This window comes from Carassius gibelio, chromosome A21 (genome assembly GCF_023724105.1).
Source record: "Carassius gibelio isolate Cgi1373 ecotype wild population from Czech Republic chromosome A21, carGib1.2-hapl.c, whole genome shotgun sequence".
In the NCBI taxonomy this organism is placed as follows: Eukaryota; Metazoa; Chordata; class Actinopteri; order Cypriniformes; family Cyprinidae; genus Carassius; species Carassius gibelio.
The window spans coordinates 21731321-21754821 of NC_068391.1; the positions used below are offsets into that span (position 1 = coordinate 21731321).

At 44.8% G+C, this 23501-nt stretch overlaps 2 protein-coding genes across 2 annotated transcripts in view; one reads left to right on the top strand and one right to left on the bottom strand.

Moving 5' to 3' along the window:
- Positions 1-2309: 2309 nt before the first annotated feature.
- sec24a (SEC24 homolog A, COPII coat complex component) lies at positions 2310-16847 on the bottom strand. Its single transcript, XM_052536425.1, has 22 exons — positions 16627-16847; positions 14875-15372; positions 14537-14605; positions 14056-14174; positions 12744-12916; positions 12548-12650; positions 9775-9901; positions 9596-9705; positions 9207-9319; positions 9005-9123; positions 8871-8926; positions 8587-8793; positions 7890-8013; positions 7138-7296; positions 6892-7065; positions 6704-6814; positions 6447-6622; positions 6232-6369; positions 5303-5407; positions 3789-3881; positions 3439-3542; positions 2310-3263 (listed from the first exon to the last, which is right to left on the bottom strand). The coding sequence occupies exons 1-22, from the start codon at positions 16679-16681 to the stop codon at positions 3149-3151; spliced, it is 3048 nt and encodes a 1015-aa protein (XP_052392385.1). The 5' UTR covers positions 16682-16847; the 3' UTR covers positions 2310-3148.
- A 463-nt stretch (positions 16848-17310) lies between these two features.
- LOC127941437 (GTP-binding protein SAR1b) overlaps positions 17311-23501 on the top strand; it is a 6539-nt gene continuing 348 nt past the window's right edge. Inside the window, exons 1-7 of the mRNA XM_052536467.1 lie at positions 17311-17477; positions 19313-19387; positions 19977-20096; positions 21226-21291; positions 21365-21468; positions 22170-22301; positions 22900-23501. The exon at positions 22900-23501 is cut by the window's right edge and continues 348 nt beyond it. Coding sequence (XP_052392427.1) covers positions 19330-19387; positions 19977-20096; positions 21226-21291; positions 21365-21468; positions 22170-22301; positions 22900-23016 — 597 coding nt within the window. The 5' untranslated portion in view covers positions 17311-17477; positions 19313-19329 and the 3' untranslated portion in view covers positions 23017-23501. The remainder of the gene's footprint in view (positions 17478-19312; positions 19388-19976; positions 20097-21225; positions 21292-21364; positions 21469-22169; positions 22302-22899) is intronic.

Consider the following 23501-nt stretch of genomic DNA (forward strand, 5'->3'; position numbering starts at 1 on the left):
CCTTTACCAAGAAAATGGCAAGAGGAAAACCACTATTTTCTGTTTCAAACTTTCACATAGCATCTTTAGGTAATAACATTAAAAATTAAAATCCAAGTTTTGATTTATTATAAAATGTACATGTTGAAACTGATGAAAAAACACAACATAGTAAGTCATCTTTCTATAAATTACAGTTATAAAATAAAATTGTGAACAAGAACATGAAAACACATTAGACCACAGAAATAGCTTGTCAGTGATCTACGGCTCTGTGTATTTAAAGGGGTCATATGATGTGATTTCAATATTTCCTTTGTCTTTGGAGTGTTACAAGCTCTTGGTGCATAAAGACGATCTGTAAAGTTGAAAGACTAAAGTCTCAAACACAGAGATATTCTTTATAAAAGTTAAAACTCTGCCATACCCCCCTAAACACACTTCATCCTGCAACAACTGGACAAAACAGGGACAACAGCCCTCCAGACCAAACTGACCCAGCTCTCTGTTCCTAGCTCTATCTGTCAGTGGATCACCAGCTTTCTGACAGATAGGCAACAGTTAGTAAGACTGGGGAAATTCATGTCAAACAGCTGCTCCACCAACACTGGTGCCCCTCAGGGATGTGTTCTCTCCCCTCTGCTCTTCTCCCTGTAGACCAATGACTGCACCTCTAAAGACCCCTCTGTCAAGCTCCTGAAGTTTGCAGATGACACTACAGTCATCAGCCTCATCCAGGACGGTGATGAGTCTGCTTACAGACAAGAGGTTGAGCAGCTGGCTGTCTGGTGCAGTCTTAACAACCTGGAGCTGAACACGCTCAAAACAATGGAGATGATCGTGGACTTCAGGAGAAACCCCCCTGCACTCCCCCCACTCACCATCATGAACAGCACTGTGACTGCAGTGGAGTCATTCAGGTTCCTGGGAACCACTAATAAAAATGTGCAATAATATTTACCACCTCAATCCTAGTTCATCTCACTCTATCCCATTCCATTATCATCTATAGCACAACTGTTAATACAGTTTATTTTTCAATCTATTTTCCATTATTGGTCTTAATATTAAAATTTTTTGTCTGTGTGTTGTCGTTGTCTCTGTGTACTGGAAGCTTATATCACTAAAACAAATTCCTTGTTCGCGCAAGCATACTTGGGAAGCTCTTTCTGATTCTGAAATGCGAAGTTTTGCGTGTCATGTGTGTGTGTGTGTGTGTGTGTGAGAGAGAGAGAGAGAGAGAGAGAGAGAGAGAGATGGAGAAAGAGAGAGAAACAGAGAGAGAGAGATGGAGAAAAAGAGAGATGGAGATAGACACACACACACACACACACACACAGTGGAGTCATCTATCTTAATCGTATGTGGCTTGTGTTCTGCAAACACTTAGGAGCTTCATCACTGTGTCTGTCACGTGACTCTTTTCCTCTTTCAGCTTGAACTGATGGTAAAACTAAGGACATTATTAACTGTCTTTACATTTATTTTGAAAGATTAAGCTCACGATTATGGAAAGGGGCGTTACATTTCCTACGAGTGCTAGCGGTGTTCGGCCAATCACAATGCACTGGGTCAGCTGGCCAATCAGAGCAGACTGCGCTTGTCAGAAGGAGGGGCTTTGTAGAAAACAAGGCGTTTGAGAGAGGCGGGGCATAGAAGACCCACAATAATATACAGTGTTTGAAAAATTAGAGCATTAAAGCATGTCAACATATTCTGTTACACCAAATACACCATAAAGATCTTTAAAAAAAAAGCATAATATTACTCCTTTAAGTTTTTGATATAAGTTTTGTAGACAAACAGTAGCCTAGTTATGCACAAACACAAGTCTGTAGTAAAGTTTGTATGCTTGTTATGGGTTGATTCCACCCAGGGGCGGAGCTACTCTAAAGGAGGCGGAGCCATCAGGCACTCATTCACACAGTGGCAGTTCTGGGATTTCTTCTGGAGGACTGAGATTTATTACAGTATGGAACCAAAATAAATTGCATCTGAACATAGGGTTAGGAATTGCCCCGTATGTTCATGTGTGTAAAACAGTAAATTAGTGTTTTTGAGAGCAATCTGTGTTTCATGTGAAAAAGGTGTTGATAAATTAATATTTAGTAAAATTAGACTCAGTGCTTCTGCTGGAATATATAACATGTGATGACACAAAATAGCTTTGCTAATAATTGTGTATTTTCGTACAAGTTGCGAAAACCCATTTGCTGTGAAACACACTGACTGACTCTACTCTTCATCAGGTCCTGATGGAGCCAGGGACACGTGATGATGATGATGATGAGAGGACATCAGAGCAGAAAGCCAAAGGAACTGGAAACAGCTGAGATGTTCAGGAGAGCTCACACAGAGACTTCCTCTTTAATGACTTCATTCCTTCAGAAAGTTCACATGTACAAAATTGCTGAGAATTTACAAATCATTTCTCAAAAACAGTTGTGTGTGCTAAAATGAGCTGAACAACCGCAGAGGAATCAAGAGGATTTTTTTTTTCAAATATAAAAATATTCCTCTGAATGGTGGATTTAACAGAATCAAGACTGAAGCTCAGATTATTGTGTTCCTCTTACCTTCATCAGTTCTCTGCTCACAACCACACATTCAATGTTAAACTCTACTCATGGCAGAGAAATCTCTGTATTTATTCTCTATTTTGTATTTTATTTCAAGCTTTAAGCACACAGTCAGCTTCCACACGTCTCTGTAGCTCATCACTTCCTCTAAAGCTCTCAGATTCAGCCAGATCTTAAAAATCTCTTCATACAAAGAAAAAGAAAGAGTCCCAAGCAGTTGATTTTTATCATCTCGCATCATCTGAATAATGTTTTTACTAAAATTAACAATCTTGAATATAATATCGGTTTATCAATATACATGTTTCTATGATGTGTAAAGATCACAGGGTGGCGTGTCTGAATCTGTCCGTGTTAAACATCACACACAAAGCATCTCTTCTCAGTGAACCTGTCTGAGATCTTCCATTAAAACAAGGACTGAAGAACACAGACAAACCTGTGACAAACCACACTAATTATAAAGCGCTATTTCTGGATAGCACTAATTACAAAGGTCGTAAGAAATTCATAAGAAACCATTTTTGTTGTTTATTTCAGGATCTCTCCTCACACAGACGCGTCCGGCTCCGCAGCAGGGCATTGTGGGATCACTTGGAGATCTGCTGCTGCAGGTGCAGGAGGAACTCGTAGTAAGAGAGAGCGGATTCACTGAGATCCTCGATCATGTTCTGCATGAACTCAGCCTTGAGCGGAGACTCGTCTCTGAAAGCCAAGAGAGGAGCGTCAGACTCAGTCATCATTAACTCCTCAAACACTACTAGCACAGGAGTCTGAGAGCCTTGCATTAAACAGAAGACACGGCTCGTCCGGCACAGCACTGATGTAATACTGTAATCGAGGGAGTCACGTCAGAGTTAACTGTTAGCGTGTTCCTGACCTGATGACGTGCAGGACGGCGTGGAACGGCCGGGTTTCTCTCAGCCAGCCGACGAACGCTCGCAGTCGAGACGATCTGGCCGTGTCCAGCTCTGGAAGCTGGTTCTGAGGAGAGAGCAGACATTACTCTTCTGATTCATCACACTCTGAGCTGAGGACAGCAAACATCTTTCATTAAAAATAACTTGCAATCAGAGCAAAAATTATATGGTACAAAAATGATCTCAATTAGGGTGCAAATATTAAACCGCAGTTATTGGCATGGAACACCACAGAATAATTTCTAATGCAATCATTCACAGCATCAGTAGTCTGCAGTGTTTGTGAAGAGCGTGTCATGAGAGAGTTTACCATGTTGAGAGGAACAGCAGCGTAGCTCTCCGCTCCCAGCACTTCTGTGAGGAACACCGGGCTGCAGCTCCTGCCCACCCACAGATACAGGACCTGAGCAGAAGAAAGATGAAGCGCTGCACACTATCCTGTGTCAAGGCTCAAAGCGGCTTTCTGACTGAGTTCACAGCAGCAGAGCCGGTCAGATATTCAGCTTCTCTTCTGTTCTCATGTGTGGATGAGCAGCTCTCGAAGTCAAAAGCTCTGCTGATGTGAGTGTGCATCAATCTCTCCTCTCTTCCTTCTCTGCAGATGTCTCCACTGCTAAAACATCCTACTACCACAACGACATTAACTGACTCTCTGACTCTCACACACTCTTCAAAACCTTCTTTACTCTTCTTTAACCCCCCGATACACTCTCTCCCCTCTTTCTCTCCCCTCTCAGAGATGGACGTCTCCAAACTTATCCTGTCCAGTCATCCTACTACTTGTCCACTTGATCCTATCCCCACTCACCTCCTTCAAGTGATCTCTTCTTCAGTCATACCTTCACTTACTCACATTATCAACTCCTCTCTTAAATCTGGAACATTTCCCTCAGCATTTAAGCAGGCTCGGGTAAACCCACTGCTCAAGAAACCATCTCTAAATCCAGCACTTCTTGAAAACTACAGACTGGTATCCCTTCTTCCATTGATTTCAAAGACACTTGAGCGGGCTGTGTTCAACCAGCTCTCTATGTTCCTTGTACAGAACAACCTCCTGGACAACAACCAATCTGGCTTCAGAAGTGGCCACTCAACTGAGACTGCTCTCCTCTCGGTTACTGAAGCCCTGCGACTAGCAAGAGCAGCTTCAAAATCCTCGGTACTCATCTTACTGGACCTGTCTGCTGCTTTTGACACCGTTAATCACCAGATTCTCCTGTCCACCCTCAGAAAGATGGGAATCTCTGGAACTGCTCTCCTGTGGGTTAAGTCCTACCTCTCTGACAGATCCTTCAGTGTGTCTTGGAGGAGTGAAGTTTCTAAGTCACAACACCTTGCTACTGGGGTTCCTCAAGGCTCAGTACTTGGACCACTTCTCTTCTCCATCTACACGACGTCATTAGGATCTGTCATTCAGAAGCATGGCTTTTCTTATCACTGTTACGCTGATGACACCCAACTCTACTTCTCATTCCAGCCTGATGACCCGACGGTAGCTGCTCGCATTTCAGCCTGAGTTACATCTCTAGCTGGATGAATGACCATCACCTTCAGCTCAACCTTACTAAGACTGAACTCCTGGTGATTCCAGCTAACCCAGATTGCAGATTTGCCTTATACACCATTAAGAAGACCAGAGCAGGCCACACAACTTCTTGTCCAAGCTCTTGTTCTCTCCAGACTGGACTATTGTAATGCTCTCTGACTCTTCCTGCATGTACTATCAAGCTTTTTCAACTGATCCAGCCTTCTACTGTTCTCCTCATTAAGTCACATTGGATAAAAGCGTCTGCTAAATGGTGAAGTGTAAGAGTGTGAACTCACTGTGCCGCAGTCCATGAGGAACGCCGCGTCTCTGCTGAGCTTCTCCACGGACAGCTGAAGAGCTCTGGGCTGAGGAATCGTGCGGTCGTTGATGTTCAGAGCCCCCTGTCAGCAAGACAAACATCACATCAGTTTCAGACTGAAGCATCAGCACATACATTTGCACAAACCAGCGGCTGATCCTCACACGGGTGAGATCAGTTTAGATCAGTTAGATCAGCTTATGATCGTCATCTTTACCACCATAGGTCTTGAGAAGTGAAATCTGTCTTTAAACAGTCGCTTCCAGCTAAAATCAGAGTCCATAACACTTCCTGCAAAAAGTGCATCTGCTGTTGTCTCTCACATATATGTTTAAATCTGTTTAAACGCTGCTTGATCTGTGCAGATTTCTCTCCTGATTCAGACCAGAACACTTTTTCACTGGAGGAAGTGTTATTATGGATTATAGACTCTATGTGTTTGAGTTAAAATCATCTTAATGCTGGATGTGTTTCAGGTTTTGTCTTCTCCAGATGTTCACTGATGGACTGGAGTGCTGTGGATTATTGTGATGTTTTTATCAGACTCTCATTCTGACGGCACCCATTCACTGCAGAGCATCCATTGATGAGACACTGATGCAGTGCTACATTTCTCCAAACCTGATGAAGACACACACTCCTCCTGATCTCAGATGAACTGAGAGTGAACACATTTGGTTTGGGCTGAACTTATTTAATGTTTGCTTAAGATAAAAAACTAAAAAACTTTGTGTAATATATTTGTATAATGTCCTTAGAGAACTTAAACCAGCACAACTGAATATGCTGTAAAGATACTGGTCTTCATTTGAGATTAGGAACACGTGCATGACTCTGGAAGGTCTTATTCAGCATCATGTATTTATAATCAGATCCCAGCGATGTGAGCGGGGATGCTGGACTGACCTCATCGGTCAGCTCGTCCACACGATACAGGCCTGGATGGACCATCATCATGAGGAACGCCAGCGGCTGGTGCTTCAGCTGACCCATGGCAAACACTCGCTCGTCCAGCCGGGTGCTGGCGCTCGTCCGGAAGGCTTTCTGAAACAGAGGAAGTGAAGAGGTCATTATGAGAGTGTGAAGACTGCGTGTGACGGGGGGTCAGCGGGGGGACGTACGTGTTTGAGCAGGGCCAGGATGTAGAGCGGGAGCAGACGCAGGCAGGCGGGGGCCAGCAGACCGGGCTGCTGAACGGTCAGCACCGAGGAGCGGAAGGAGGACAGAGAGTCGATGGCAGCGTTGATCAGAGCATCACGAGCATCACTCAGACTCGCCGTCACCGAGCGATCCACAGCTGAACCACAGCACAACACAACACACAATATTTAGGTTCTATTTTCCAGTTTATTCAACGGTCAGATGGTCAGAAGCGTACCCATGCTGGCCAGAAGAGCAGTGATGGCCTGGACATCAGCTCCAGCGAAGATGTCTGACAGAGAGTTGACCACCGGCAGACACAGCGTGTGCACACGGATCCTCCGCTCTCCTGCAACAGCACAGAGAAGCGTCACATGACCAGTCAAGAGTCACATGACACGTCACATGATCAGCCGAGCGCCGCACCTTTGCTGGAGGTGTAGAGCAGCGCGGCCTGGAAGGACACGGTCTGCAGGTCCAGCAGGTTCTCCTCGATGCTCATCTGCACGGCGAAGCCGGCGTCGGGGTTCACGTTGGGCAGAGACAGCAGGTCAGTGGAGCGCACGAAGAAGTTCCCGTGGAAGGTGTGTATGGACAGACCTGCAGACGACAGAAGAACACATCAGTGCTGCTCAGGGACGCTCGGACTGACGCTCACACCTCCACACACACCTTTAGTGCAGCGGATCCTCATGACCGCCTCGAAGCCGATCTTACGCGTCAGGTATCTCTTCAGATCCTTCTGGAGGCGCTCCGTCTGAGCCGGGTTGTGCTGCTTGTGGTATGAAGGGTAGTAATAGACGCTTCCAGCCGAGTATCTGGATATACAGCCTTCAGGAGATGAAGCAGCGATCGTTAGACACACACCACACTGAAGCATTAACATCCATTCTGACCAGATTACACACGTGCACCTACAGAAGAGAGCTGGACACGGTCTCTGGACAGACCAGGTGTGCATCTGTCTGTTAGTAACTGAACTAAAAGAGACGACCGGTCTCACTCACGCTTCTGAACATCTCACATCTTCAGCTCTCCATCATTTACATCTCGTCTCACAGACACACATTACTGGAGATATACTGTAGACTGATGTTTAGATCAGTGTGTGTCAGTGTCTGCTCTACTGTTAGAAAGATCTGATTCACATCACAAGCAGCAGAACATCACACAAATATCAGCATCTGGAGCAAATCAGTTTGAGTTTCTGAATAAACCTGAGCTGTTTTTCCTTCATATCCTCACTGTATCAGAGCCGTAAAAGCCTGATGATCAAATAATGATAATCTCCCACAAAAACATGTGTGTAAGGGTTCAGTAAACAGACTACTCTTTCTCTCTGTAAGGTGTGTGTGATGGGGTCAGGTCCCTCAGCAGTGCTCCTCAGAGACTGAAGGGTACAGGTGTAGTAGTGGGACACTGACCCAGAGAGGACAGGTCAGAGTACTGTGCGCTCAGCAGGAACAGATCCACGGCCACATGATGACCAGAACAGTCCAGAGCCAGCTTCTTATAGAAGTCCGTCGCAGGACTCAGGTGCTGCACGTCCTACAGAGGAGAACCAACACACAACAGCTGGAAATATCCCAGTGACAGCTAGCATTTCACATCATAAACTCGCTTAAAAAAGTTAAAAAAGAGCCATTTATTTAACATGTTAATCTGGTGTGATTAAGGAAAGAGTAATGTGCAGTTGCAGACGATGCAGTGTCTAATGATCCTGATGACTGATCGTGTGATGAGTCTATTAGAATACAGTTATTTGAGCCCCGCCCTCCAGTTCTACATCACCGCCTGCTTAACCCCGCCCACAGATTCTACAGCAACGCAATTTAGCCCCGCCCACCAGTTGGCACATGTGGTGTAAATAATGAGAGGCAAATGCAGAAATCAAACAAGATGCTCTGAAGACAAGACGCTGTTCAGTGCTAAGTCTTTGCATCATTTTTAATGAAGATCCAGATTGAGTCCGCAAGAATTTGGTCCTTCGTTCACTTCATTTTACCGCAATGTGCCTTTATGTCAATGTCAATGTCTGATTATGTAATTATTGAAATCAAGGCTCAAAACAGTCAGTTTACACCCGGATCAATCACGCAGTCGATCGATCAGGTGGCTAACCTTGGCGTTGGCTCTCTGGCTGGGCTCTTCTCTGGGCTGGAGCGCTCCGATGCCGAGGGTTGGCAGCTGCGTCTGGAACACAGACATGCGTCCTCCGGTGGGACACAGCAGCTTGAAGGCGGCCTGCAGCGCCGGACCCAGAGCAGACTGAGTCTCCATCGTCTGAGCAAACATCTGCGGCAGACTGGTCAGCAGATCCTGCAGCAGCTGCAACGAGACCAGAGCATGAGATCACGTCTGACACACACACACGCACACACACACACACACACACACACACTCACCTCTCTGCACTCGCTCCGGTTGACCAGAAGGCTGTCCGGCGTCGGCAGGAACACATCTGAGGGAGGAACGGCTCACAGTCAGCTCAGGTCTGAGACCTCACTGCACTTCTGCACTGATGGGAGAACGCTCTTACCGTCGACGTCTGACACGATGAGCATCTGCGGCTGAGACAGGCCTTCCTGCAGGTTGTAGAAGTGGATGTTGCTGTCGAACGTGATGAAGCCGATCTTCGTCCGAGCGTCTCCGGGAAGCCTTCATGGTAAAGAAACACGCGACACACTGATGAGTGAGCTCAAGCACAGCGGACAGCAGCTTCATCAGCGATGCTCACTTACGAGTCCAGGTTGTCCAGGAGCGTCTGACAGACCACGTCCAGATATCCGGTCTGCACCGCGTTATGAGACACGTCCAGGACGAAGAGGTAGACGGCGGGCTGCGGTGGCCTCAGCTGACATTACAGGGACACATCTCTTCATTTCAGACATTAACTCTTCTCTGTACATAGAGCTTTCATATTCATAAACACATCACTTATGTGTGGTAATCTTGATATTAGCACATCATTTAACAGATCTCTGTGACCTGTCCGCCACGGACTGTGTGAGGACTGTAAGAGACAAGCCTCTTCTCCTCGACTAAAGGTTAGTCAACTATTACAGGGCAGCCCTAGAAAATACAAAATCCCCAAACTCTAAATGTAAATAAAAACTATAACATCTCGCACCATGTATTCAGACGGGGCGATGAACTCGATGGTGGCGCTCTGCACCTCGGGTCTTTTGTGAGGCACTCCATACGATCTGCTGACCGGATTATACATGAACTCCTCTGGAACTGAGAGCACACGGTTCAGACACACATACAGCACATCAGCAGCAGAATCACTCGTCACACAGCGCTCACCATCATTGACTCTGTGACACAGGTTACACTTCCATCTTCTAGCGTCCACGAAGGTCACGAACGGGTTGATGTAGGTCCGACAGGAGCGGCAGCGTACGATGTTACTGGACGTCACTACAGGCAGTTGCTGAAGAGAGGAGTAATAACTGATGAGATGAGCGCTCGGGTCACGTCACCCAAGAATCTAAACTCTAGAGTTATCATCATCTGAACTACAGGAGCTGAGGCCGCATCAGATGCATGTACACACACTGCTGGACGCATGTACACACACTGCTGGACGCATGTACACACACTGCTGGACGCATGTACACACACTGCTGGACGCATGTACACACACTGCTGGACGCACGTACACAGCACAGTGCTGAAGATTCATGTCAGAAATACTGATTTGAATTAAGAAATGTTAAATGACTGAAGAATTACATTTAAAAAAAACTAAAGCACTTCTGCAATTCGGCAACTAAGAGATTCTGTCGGACTGTTTGACATTTGGGATATTTTTACAGTGCTTCTGGGTGCTTTAGTTCCTGTTTACGACTATAAGCCTCTGACTATATCTCCTTCCACACACAGTCACATGATGATGAACTTTCATTTCTGAGTGTTCAGCGGTGCCTAGTGCTCTGTGTGTGTGTGTGTGTGTGTGTGTGATAGAGCGAGTGAGTGAGTGAGTGAGTGTGTGAGAGAGAGAGGGAGAGAGAGTGTGTGTGAGAGAGAGTGTGAGAGAGTGTGTGAGTGTTTGAGAGAGTGAGTTAGTGAGATTGTGTGTGTGAGTGTGTGTATGTGTGTGTGTGTGTGTGTGTGTGTGTGAGTGAGAGACCGAGTGTGTGTTTGTGTGAGTGAGAGAGTGAGTGAGTGTGTGTGAGTGAGAGAGTGTGTGTGTGAGTGAGTGTGAGTGTGTGAGAGTGAGTGTGTGTGTGAGTGAGTGTGTGTGTGAGTGAGAGTGAGTGTGTGTGAGAGAGAGTGTGAGAGAGTGTGTGAGTGTTTGAGAGAGTGAGTTAGTGAGATTGTGTGTGTGAGTGAGAGAGCGAGTGTGCGTTTGTGTGAGTGAGAGTGAGTGAGTGTGTGTGTGAGAGTGAGTATGTGTGAGAAAGAGAGTGAGTGTGTGAGAGAGGGAGTGCGTATCTGACAGTGAGTGAGAGAGTGAGTGAGAGATGCTGTGTCTGAAATCGTTCACTCATTCACTAATCCCTATATGGATTAATGTAATGTGTGAGAGTGAGTGTGTGAGAGAGTGTGTCTGACAGTGAGTAAGTTTGAGAGTGTAAGAAAGAGAGAATGAGTGAGAGAGTGTGTGAGAGAATGAGTGTGTGTCTGACAGTGAGTGAGTGTGTGAGAGTGAAAGTGAGTGAGAGTGAGTGTGAGAGAGTGAGTGTGTGTCTGACAGTGAGTTTGAGAGTGTGAGTGGGAGAGTGAGTGAGTGTGTGAGAGTGAAAGTGAGTGAGTGTGAGAGAGATGCTGTGTCTGAAATCACTGATTCTAAACTGAGTTATTGCCTACATAACATATTTCAATATAGTGTAGGAAAAATGTTAAAACAGAAATAATAAAGATGTAAACTTCATCTCTCATTCAAGCTCGCTCGCTCCCGCTTCCAGCTCGACGCTACTCCGCATTGGATTGTGGGAAATGTGCATCAGCGAGTGTTGTACACTCGAAATCATAATGAATTGTGTGCAGTGGTGGACAGTAATGGAGTAGCTTTACTTCCTTACTCTACTTAAGTACATTTTTCAAGTATCTGTACTTTACTGGAGTAGTTTTATTTTGAGTAACTTTTAATTTTACTTTACTACATTCCAAAGCATAAGATCGTACTTTTAACTTAATATATCACGTGCTCCGACCATAGACTGTAAAGTATAAAATGCTTAAATAAAATTAAGTAGCCTATATAAAATTGTAAACATCTATCTTTTAGTACTTTTTTACTTAAGTACATTAAAAATTGAGTACTTTTGTACTTTCACTTGGGTAAAATTGAAAAAGGAGTACTTTTACTGGAGTAATATTTTACTATACGTATCTGTACTTTTACTTAAGTACTTGATTTGTGTACTTCGTCCACCACTGATTGTAGGTAACAAGTAGTGGACAAATGTAGGGAATGAAGTAGTTCACTCAGAATTCGGACAGCACTACAAAATGGCTGACAACCCATATAGTGCACTATATAGTGGATAGGGAGCAGTTTCGGACACAGCAAGAGAGTGAGTGTGAGAGAGAGTGAGTGAGAGAGTGAGTGAGAGTGAGTGAGAGAGTGAGTGAGAGAGAGTGAGTGAGTGAGAGAGTGAGTGAGAGTGAGTGAGAGAGTGAGTGAGAGAGAGTGAGTGAGTGAGTGAGAGAGAGAGAGAGTGAAAGAGAGTGAGTGAGTGAGAGAGTAAGTGTGAGTGAGAGAGCGAGTGAGAGAGAGAGAGAGAGTGAGTGAGAGTGAGAGAGCGAGTGAGAGAGAGAGAGTGTGAGTGAGAGAGCGAGTGTGAGTGAGAGAGAGAAAGTGAGTGAGAGAGAGCGAGTGTGAGTGAGAGAGCGAGTGTGAGTGAGAAAGTGAGTGAGGGAGAGAGAGTGAGTGAGTGAGAGTGAGAAAGTGAGTGAGAGAGAGTGAGTGAGCGTCTGACAGCGAGTAAGTTTGAGTGTGTGTGTGAGAGAGTGTTTGTGTGAAAGTGTGAGATTCTGACAGTGAGTGTGTGTGAGTGAGAGAGTGTGTGTGTGAGAAAGTGAGTGTGATTCTGACAGTGAGTGTGTATGAGTGAGAGATCATGTGACTCACTGAGAGGTCTTTGAAGGGGTGTAGCAGGAGGCCGAGGGGAAGCTTGGCTTTGTTCAGCAGAGCCTGAGTCTGTGGGATGCTGGTGAGAGTAGAGCGGAAAACCCTGAGGAGAGAGCAAACCATCAGCGGAGTGCACAGATGCGTCAGTGTGTGTGTGTGTGTGTGTGTGTGTGTGTGTGTGTGAGAGGGCACTGACTCTGGGCTGACGTTCAGCTTCTGCAGGTCCTGTGGCAGACAGGGCACCGGCGGAGACACGGCTCCTGGAGGGAGCACACTGCGCTCCTGAAGCAGGTTAACGGCCCTCAGAGCCTCTGGAGGTGGAGACTGCAGGCTTAACGCCGCTAACGAGGGGCTCAGCTGAGCAGACGGCTGGACGGGACAAACACACACTTTCAGACAATCGAGGACACACAGCCTCGTGTTTCAGCAGGCGCTCAGTTAGAGGACCTGTTTAACCCTCACCACTAAACCAAACACATCAGCTGCTCTATTCTCTGTTCAAACCTCATAATCATTATATCTCCTGAGCTTAAACATATGCATGCTAATATTACTTGTATAACATTACAATTTGCCCATAACTTTGTTCTATGGTTTTAAATGCTGCATGATTTATGGCTGATATTGGGAAAAACCTGATAATGCCATTTTTCTTCTGTATACACGTTAAATATATTGTGATATGACTTTTCACCAAAAGACTTGAATAGTTCTGTTTGGAAAGAAGTAATAATTCTAGAATAACTGGGGTGATTTTGTTGGAGGAGCTTTAGCAAATAAAACGGAAATAAAGTAATAATAATAATGACTTTTTATTGTAATTCTGATAAATTATAAATATATATATATATATATATATATATATATATATATATATATATATATATATATATATATATATATATATATATAAGGAAATGTTTTGTATTAATGACATTACACCTAGAAAAATACATTTAATATTTTTTTTAAACATTGTAATAAAAGAAAATTAAGTTTTTATTCTGATGTTTCTGGAAAATAAATTCATTTAAAACATAAATCTGTTTTGCGATTTCTGAAATAGAATGAACTTAATACTACTACTACTAATAATAATTAATAAAACGTATTCCTTTTAAGGAATAATCACACAATATTTCTCCCATATTTACATTTTATTATTAAACCCTTTTTTGTCAAAATAAAGTTTGTTTTCATTTGATTAAAATAAGAAAATAAATTACTTTATACCTTCATTTAAAAACCAGAAAAAATAAAATACACAAAACACAGAATTTCTGGGGGGGGAAATAAATAAAGTAAGTAGTTTTTATGCATTTAAATAATAAGACATGTTTAAACACAGAATTTGGTAACAATAAAAGAGAAAAACATGTCATAGGCCATAAAAATGAATTTGAATATATTGATGTTAAGTTTAATGATTTGAATTAACTAGACATGTTTTTTGATTAATAAGGGTAATTTAATCATTAAGGAGGAGTCCAGAAAAGTGAAAAGGTTACCGGTGTGTAGAGCGGTGTGTGTGCGGGAGGCATGGCAGGGGTCACAGGGGTCGTCTGTGCGCTGGACACACTCTGATAGGCCTGCAGTGAGGGGTGTGTGTGCATCGCTCCCGCCGCCGCTGCACAGACACACGGGGAAGAGAGGAAACAACACTCCCTGAGCTTCTGACGGATAAATGCTCATTTCAGACTGAAAACATGCTCGTTTCTGAAATAAATCTGTTATTGACAGGTGAAACACTGCTGGTTGTGGAAGAACAGTCGCTGCAGAACCTTCCTCCGGCTCCTAATACCACAAATGTGTGTTTGAACTGTGTATTTAAAGCAGTTTCAGCTCGTGTGAGTGTTTGGTCACTTCATTTCACCACCGTTTCCTTTGAAAACCAGACACAGATCGATGCTGGATTTGCAGAGAGACTGAGATTAAAGTGTGTGTGTGTGTGTGTGTGTGCGTGTGTGTGTGTAAGCGGCGCTCTCCTACCGTTGCTGTGTGTCCCGCTCACAGCTGTGGACCGAGGAGGACCGTACATCACATTCAGCGCAGGGCCAGCTGGACACACACACACACACACCAGGGAGATAGAGGGCCACAATACTTAATGGAGTAATGATGCTGAAAATTCAGCTTTGATTACAGAAATGAATTACAGTTTAACAGAGATTCACACAGAAAATAGCTGTTTAAACTATAATAATCTTTTACTGTTTTTACTGTATTTTTGATCAAATAAACAGTCTTGGTGAGCAGAAGAGACGTCTTTCAGAAATATTATCAAAGTATTAATTATTGTGTAGTGTGTGTGATATTATGGGATGTACCGGTCACAGAGGGTGCGGGCGGCTGCATAGTGTTGTGGAAGACAGGAGGAGCGCTGTGCTGCATCACGGATGGGACGGGGCTCCAGCCGGACTGAGGAGGAGGAGGAGGACGACTCTGGGGCTGCTGCAGGGGATACTGGGCATGAGGAGGAGGAGGAGGAGGATGCTGGATCTGCTGTGGAGGAGGATACTGGCCCTGCGGAGGATGCTGTGGAGGTTGCTGAGGATGCTGGATCTGCTGCTGAGGAGGAGGAGGAGGATGCTGAAGATACTGAGGCTGAGGAGGATGCTGAGCAGGAGGATGCTGGTAGCTGTTGGCGGGCGGTGTGCTCCTGTGGTTGGGCGTGCTGACGGGTGAAGGCTGGCGATGGCTGTTGCTGTAGAGGCTCGGGCCCGCCGGCGGAGCACCTTTGGTGGGCAGGGTGTTGAAGCCCGGCTGCGGCGGTGCCATGAAGCCCTGATTAGAGGAGAACACACCAACGGGGTTCTGTGACGGACCTACAGCACAACACAACAGAAAAGAGGCTGTTACAAACCAAACACTGACTAACTACAGGCCTAACTAGTCAGCATACACTAGTCCTAATCAGATTAACTCAGGAGAACGCCATCTTGACCCGGATGAAGATCTCCACACAGAGAGTGATGAGGACAGCGGAGCGATCAGATTAGACACGCTGAAGCTCTCGTGATGCAGGAGACAAACACATCACTCTGACATCACTCTGACATCACAGATCACTGAGAGAGAAACATCCATGCTGTCAAATACCACTGAAACATTTTCTGTGTGAATCTGTGTTAAAGTGTAATGTATTTCTGTGATGCTCCGCTGTATTTTCAGCATCATTCCTCCAGTCTTCAGTGTCACATGATCTTCAGAAATCAGAATAATATGATTTATGATCAGTGTTAGAAACGACCAGCATACGTGTCACGCGCACAAAGCCTAGCCACATTTAAAGCCAAAACACTTGGTTTGCTCCGTCAGATTCCAGATTTTCTAATAGTTGTAAGATGTTGTGCTCCAGGGTCTGATATACACATGATTCAGAGCAAACACACACACACATCCGTCCGCTCTTTACTCTGTAAAACTTTACTGCTGTTACAACACAAACACACTGAGCTGAAGTGTGCCAACTCTGTCAGATAATCATAATAAAAAAAATAAGACGAAGCATTTTAGAAAGGAGTTTCAGGCCCTGATCTCTGCTCTTATAGATCATGCTATCACACACACACACACACACACTTCACAGATGAGCTGAATCAGGACCAGGATTGGAAGCACTGTCCTCTGACTGTAATTATATTAATATAATAAATCCCTGTAAGATCACCATTTCTATTAACCTTCTAATTCTTTATTTTTAACCGTTTTTACTTTCACTCCTGCACTGTGACAAAAGTGTTTCACAACATCCTCCCGTTCACACACACACACACACACACACACACACACACACACACACGCAACCTCAACAAATCACGGCAGGCGCGCGGGACTGAAGAACTGAGTTACATGGAGTCAATCAATCAATCAATCAGTGATCGATGAGCGTCGCGTCAACGCGGTGATGTGGTGAACTCTACTCGATGATCAAGAGAATCTGGCCTGCGTCGAGCGACGCGATGATTCTGGCTGATCAAACACTGGAGGAAGTCTCGGCCTTAGAGCGTCGCGGGACGCGGACAACGCGCTTCAGAGTGACGCCCGACGCGTCAGTGGACGAACACCGAACTACTCACCGTTCGCGTGCGAGCCTCCCGCGCCGTTCTGTGACGCGAAGCCGCCGCTGGACATCCTGAAGCGTCGCTCGGTTCAGTAGGCGAGCGTCTCTCGGGTGTGTGACGCGTTCTCTCGCTCGACGCGTTCACTAATGTCACGGTGATACACCAGCGGAAGTCCAGCGGGAGCACGGAGAGCGCGCATGCGCACTTGGTACACGTGGCATTTCCTGTGTGAAGCCGCTTCCGGTCGTACTGGAAACACAGGTGCGCTAGGACCAGATTCAGGAACTCAAGCTGATGTTATAAACACTTCTAAACCAACACACGCGATGTTAAAAGCGCTTCAACTGGAAAAATGCAAATGTATAGGATTTCATTTAATATTATATTACTACAATGTGATATGTTAAACTGTCTAAAACATTTCTTTATTTAAACAAATAAAGAGGTCAGGACCTGATAATTAAATCAAAATGTAATCGTTTACTCTATAAAGTTCTTCTACTGTAGTTAATGTGGTAGGTCATGACTACATCTGTGTGTGTTTAGCTCTGTATAATCACCTTCGTGCTAAAGCTCCCTAAATTGTTATATTACACGAATATTACTTATTAGACATGTATAAATAATTAAAAAAAATTGTGAGTACAGTTAGTCGCGGGCTCCGTGTGTCTGTGTGGGTGCGCGCGTTCCCGCACAGGTGGTTTCTGCGCCGGACGGGTTAGACTGTGACACACAGCGGAAGTGCGCCATTGCTGTGTGTTCGTGGCTGAGCTCGGTGAGCTGAGTGTGTTCTCTCGACTTTACTCTTATATTCTCTCAACCAGGTGCGTTGGAAAGAGCTGCACTCATCTGTACACCCGCTCGAGGTATGTTTCTGTGAGTGTGTTTGCTTAGCTCGTGCTAAAGCTAACGGCAGCTCGCGGCCGGACACAGGGGAAGCTGAAGCGCGATTAATCAACACGAATCATCCAGCTGTGTGTGTGTGTGTGTGTGTGTGTGTGTGTGTGTGTGTGTGTGTGTGTGTGTGTGTGTGTGTGTGACACACACACACACTTGTGCTCCTGCTGTCATATTGTGTTCATGGTTTACTGAACTGCTCGTATGGTGTAACCGTGTAATAAACACGTCACAACTAATTGATTAATCATTCGTAGTGTAGCTAACATCACACAAAATGTATTCATAAAGGATTCATATTTATGAACATTATCATCATTTGATCACTCTTGTGTCGTTCCAAATTCATTAAAACAATATAACTATTTTAATGAAACCTTAGAGGTCCTTTAAGTCATACTCCATCTGTGTGTTTGTGTTTGTGTGCTGATCGATGTGTGAATGCCAGGAGAACACTAGCTCTGTTCATCATATAAAGGATTAAAGCATCCTCCTGTAGAGTAGTTTAATGGCTCCTCTGAGACTCTGTGTGATGGGGAAACCTGTCAGGTCCATTAGTTCTGTTCAGCAGTGCCTGACGCTTTGTGACGTCATCTGCTCGATCAACCTTGTGTTGGTTAGTCACATGACTTTGATTGACAGACAGAGGTTTATCAGACACTCATAGCAATTCTCATTTGCAAAACTCATTTGAATTCGTGCTCAATAAAGGATTGTAATTCAGACATAACCCATCTTCATAAGAAAAGTGTGTTTAAGTAGTTGTGTATGTTTGAATGTGAACGAATAGATAGATTCTCCTGTTATGATATTACACTCCCATCAGTATTATTGCTGACAACTTAGTCAAGCTGCCTTTGTGTTCTTAGATGAACGTTAGATTCATGGGTCAGTCAGTGGAGTGTGTGTGTGAGGGAGAGAGAGAGTGTGTGTGTGTGTGTGTGTGTGTGTGTGTGTGAGATCGTGCTGACGTGTCGCCGGAGTGTGTCCTTCACCTTTAGCTCTGCTGCTCTTTACTCCAGCTCCTCTCATTCACACCTCGATGATGATGATGATGATCAGACGCGCTCGCAGCGTGAACACTGTACCTGGTGACTCGTCAGTGGCTTGTTCTGAATGAACTTTGACCCTGCTCTGATCTCAAGCGCTCCAGTCCTGATAAGGTTTATCACAGAGCTGCTGCGTGGTGAGACGTGGCATGTGAAGGCTTCTCGATCGAGTTCAGCAGTGCATTAAACACACGTGAACACTGCGACTGAAGACCTGCACGTGAGCTCCGCTTTAGATCTCTGAAATCAGACTGCTCTTCAGTCTCCCATCCACAAGTGAAGGCTTTTTAAATATCTTAGATGAAAGCAAGAAGTTGTAAATTCATGTCATTTAATGTAGCATGCAATGCAAAAAAGTGTTTTGATTTCCAAAACGTGACCGAATCGCTCAAATATCACTGCACTCCTGAACAAACCAAGTTTATCATCTAATATGAAACCTTTAACATTATCATAGTGTGGATGTTGTTGTTCCAGCCGTGACGTCACAGAAATGAAGACTTGGTGTGTAATGTGACATTAGCATGATCACATGTTGATTCACTTCATCAGTGCGTGCGTCAGACGTGCATTACTCTTCGTCTCTGACCGTGTTCATGGATCACGCTCCTAGCGTTCAGCTCTGACTGTGGAGGAATCATGTGTGTCTGAACTAATGTTTCAGCACTTTGCTGATTTGATTAATCCTATTCAGCACATACTCAGAAGCTGAAGTCTGAGCCGTTAAATCTCTTAATACTTCTCTTTCTCTTCAGATATTCCCGGCCTGGATATGTCCTTCATATTTGACTGGATTTACAGTGGTTTCAGTAGTGTTCTGCAGTTCCTGGGTGAGTTCCTCTTCTGCTCAAACACAGTTTCTTCAGTAATGTGAGGTGTTTCAGCATCACAACCGTATGTCGTGTGACTCGATGTATTCTTCAGGAGGTGTTTGGCTCATGGACAGTGAATGTGATCAGGGTTACATGTGTCAGAAGAACCAGCCGTTCCTGAGTGAAAACAGGGTGTTCACTAGAGTTAGGCTTTCTTTAGAATAACCCTCGTATTACAGATGTGTTTAAGATCAGAGCGTCTGTCCTGACTCATGCAGTGCATCATGGGCCGACGGAGGCTCAGTCTCAGTCTCTGGCTGGCCTTGTTTTTCCTGTTCGTCCAGCCCAGACTGATACTGAGCTCTGAGACACTGTCGACACACTGTACAGCCTCCTATCAGAAACACTCACTCACCTGGAGCCTGGCCAATCACATCTCTCGCTGGCTCTGTGGGCGTCGGCCTTCAGCGACACTCTGAGCTTCAGATAGACTGCAGTCTGGTCTCTAATATTGTGAGGAGAGAGTGCACCCGTGTGTGTGTGTGTGTGATCGCTGATGGTGTTTAATCACAAGTACCTGTCAGCTGATTAACTCTTTCTGTTCCAGGGCTGTACAAGAAGTCTGGCAAATTAGTCTTCCTCGGTCTGGACAATGCTGGTAAAACCACACTGCTGCATATGCTCAAAGACGACAGACTGGGTCAGCACGTGCCCACCTTACACCCTAGTGAGTGAGCACACACACACACACTCACTCTCTCTCTCACACACACACACACACACACACACACATGTCTGGTCAGCTATCCTTGTGGGGACTCTCCATAGGTGTAATGGTTTTTATACTGTACAGACCGTATTTTCTATCGCCCTACACCAACCCTAAACCTAACCCTCACAGGAAACTTTCTGCATTTTTAGATTTTCAAGAAACTTCATTCTGTGTAATTTATTAGCTTGTTTACCCCTCAATTTAGGTCCCCAACGTGACACGAGTCCCCATGAGTCTGTGTGTATTCAGGTTTAAGTCCCCACCAGAATAGAAAAACAAGTACACACACACACACACTCACAAACACACACACACTCCTGAGCTCCTGTCAGCCGACATACAAGTACACACACACACACACACACTCACAAACACACACACACTCACAAACACACACACACTCTCACACACACTCACTCTCACATACACACACACACACACACACTCACTCTCACATACACACACACACACACACACTCACTCTCACATACACACTCACACACACTCACTCTCACATACACACTCACACACACACTCACTCACTCTCACAAACACACACACATACTCACACACACAGATGGGAGTCTAGATAATGAGCGGAACATTGTAGCGCCTCTCATCCAATAAACTGCAGTCAGCTTAGAGATTTGTTCCTTTTGATATGAAACAAATCTCAAGTTTCAAATTCTGTTCATTTTATTACAATGTTCAAATATGAAAAGCTGTGTGATGTGGACTGAGCGATCGCTTTAACAGCAGCTTCAGCAGGAAATACACCTGAATGAGCATCTGAAGGTGTGATAACTTACAGAAAACTGTCTCCTGTAATCACTCACACACACACACACACACACACTCAAACACACACTCAAACACAGACAGATGAGCACAGCTTGTAGACAGTGTCAGGTTTACTGATGAAAACACATCCGGTGATCATGAACTCATTACTCAGAAAGAATAAAGTCTAGAGAGCAGCATATGACACAGTTATTTCAGAAGTGAGTTCAGAAGTTCCAGTAAAGCTGGTTCTGTGTTGGTCTGAGTGTGGACTGAAGTATTGACTGGTGTGTGTTCCTCTCAGCCTCGGAGGAGCTGACGATCGCTGGCATGACCTTCACCACGTTCGATCTGGGCGGCCACGCTCAGGGTGAGTAGAGGATCTTCAGCTGTCCTCCGTCTGCATCTGATGCGGTGTGACCTCAGTGTTGTGTTTGTCACAGCTCGACGCGTCTGGAAGAACTACCTCCCAGCCATCAACGGCATCGTGTTCCTGGTGGACTGTGCTGACCACAGCAGGCTGGCCGAGTCCAAAACAGAGCTAGACGTGAGCTTCCTACTGTCTCCAGACACTGCATGAGCTTCTGATGATCAGTTAGTCCAGACTCCAGCGGTGTCCAGACCTGTTCCTGGAGCTTCAGACTGACCGCAGGACTGGACACCGCTGGATTACTCTGCCAGCTATCATCTACATCCTGCCCAATGTTGAGCTTCAGACAATATGCAATTTAACCAATAAAAGCAAATCTTTATCTTTATGTTGGGTTAGAATTTAAATTAAGATTGTGAAATATTTTAATATAATTGTTTTTCATTTAATTTAATTTAAAATTTTAAACGAGGGGTTAACATTTAAACTGATAAATAAGTGAAATAAGAGGTTAAAATTTAACAGAACAGTAAAATGTAAAGTATGAAATTAAATGGAAAACAGTTTTAAATGTAAAATAATGGGTAATAATTTCAGACGTAAAACAAGGGGTTAAAATTTAAATGCTCCAATTTTAAAATGTAAAGGCAGTGGTTTAAATTGTGGCTTTAAAATAAGGGGTTAAAATGGTATAAACTGAAATATATGTAATATTTAAAGTGAAAGATGTAAAATAAGGCTTGAGAGTCTGAGGAGGATAATGTCCAGCTGATGACCAGTGTGTGTCTGACCCATGTACACTTGAGTTTAACTCTGACTCAGTGTCTTGATCCATCACGTATGTCCTGTGTAACTCTGTGTGTGTGTGTGTGTAACAGGCACTAATGACAGATGAAACCATCGGGAACGTGCCCATCCTGATCCTGGGAAACAAGATCGACAAACCTGAAGCCGTGAGTGAGGAGAAGCTGCGAGAGATGTTCGGTCTGTACGGTCAGACCACAGGGAAGGTATGTTTGAGAGGACGCGCAGGGGTCAGCAGGGGTCAGCAGCGCTGGACCAGATCTTTGATATCATTCCAATATCGATATGAACACTTCTTAAAAAATCCTTGTAAAAACTGCCAAGAATGCCAACATCAGAAAAAATGAATTTGCCAAGTCTGACACCTGTTATTAAACCAGACCATAGTTTAGGAAAAAACAGCACCGATAAGTGAATGTTGAGTGTTTTATTTGTATTTAGGCTTCATACAAACACAACACAAGTGCCACAGAGACTGAAAGAGTGCCACACACTGGATCAGATGTGGATTGACTCCAGTTCTGTCAGTGTGAATGTGAACTGGTTTAGTTGTCTGAGGTCCCCTGGTGTCCAGAAGCCTGTAAAGTGCACAAGTGTAGAGGTCAGATAGACCCCAGCGCTTCAGTCAGATCTGAGCTCTTCTACACCCGTCTCTGAAGGACAGGACACACCTAGCGACTAGCCAGCTAGTGCCGATGACGGCTGGTTTCTGTGTCATGAATAGTGTTAGTAGTGTTCTGCTGAGCGTGCTGCTGTGTTTCTGAAATGCTGTGTGTGTGTGTGTGTGTGTGTGTGTGTGTCCAGGGCAGCGTTCCTCTGAAGGAGCTGAACACTCGTCCTCTGGAGGTGTTCATGTGCAGCGTGCTGAAGAGACAGGGCTACGGCGAGGGCTTCCGCTGGCTCTCTCAGTACATCGATTAGAGGAGCACCTCTGCTCTCACAGACTGTTCAACACCACACACCTGCACCTCCTCTCCACACCACGCAGACGCTCTAGTCACTCTCTAATTTGATGTTTGTCTCTGTCAATGATTCTCTGTGTGTACTGAAACACCACTTCAGATCACACTCTTCTGACAGGAAGTGCTTCGACGTCTCTCCAGTGTTCACTTCCTGTCACAAGGCCACGGTCCTCGGGCTTCGAGATGAGGTCTGCTGAAGTGGCCGTGTTGAATTGCATATCTGTTTTCTGTTCTGATAAAGAAATTAAACCATTCTTCCTGGTTCAGAACTCATTCCCTGAGCTCCTGTAACCGATGAGAGCAGGAGCGGTTCTTCTGTCCATATGATTCGGGATTGAAGACAGATTATTATCATATTGAACTAGTAACATGATGGTGACACGGTTAAAGCCTGCCCTGAACACGGGAGAGTGAAGAAAGGACAGCGGTGAATCGAAGACGTGG

Bases quoted from the DNA above. Each gene is read 5' to 3' on its own strand.
- sec24a (XM_052536425.1), bottom strand. From the start codon at position 16,681: ATGTCCAGCGGCGGCTTCGCGTCACAGAACGGCGCGGGAGGCTCGCAC. The intron at 8,014-8,586 runs GTTAGCCACCTG...TCTCCTCTGTAG, and splicing joins GCCAGAGAGCCAACGCCAAG to GACGTGCAGCACCTGAGTCC. The intron at 6,815-6,891 runs GTGCGGCGCTCG...GTGCTGTTGCAG, and splicing joins GCTCTACACCTCCAGCAAAG to GAGAGCGGAGGATCCGTGTG.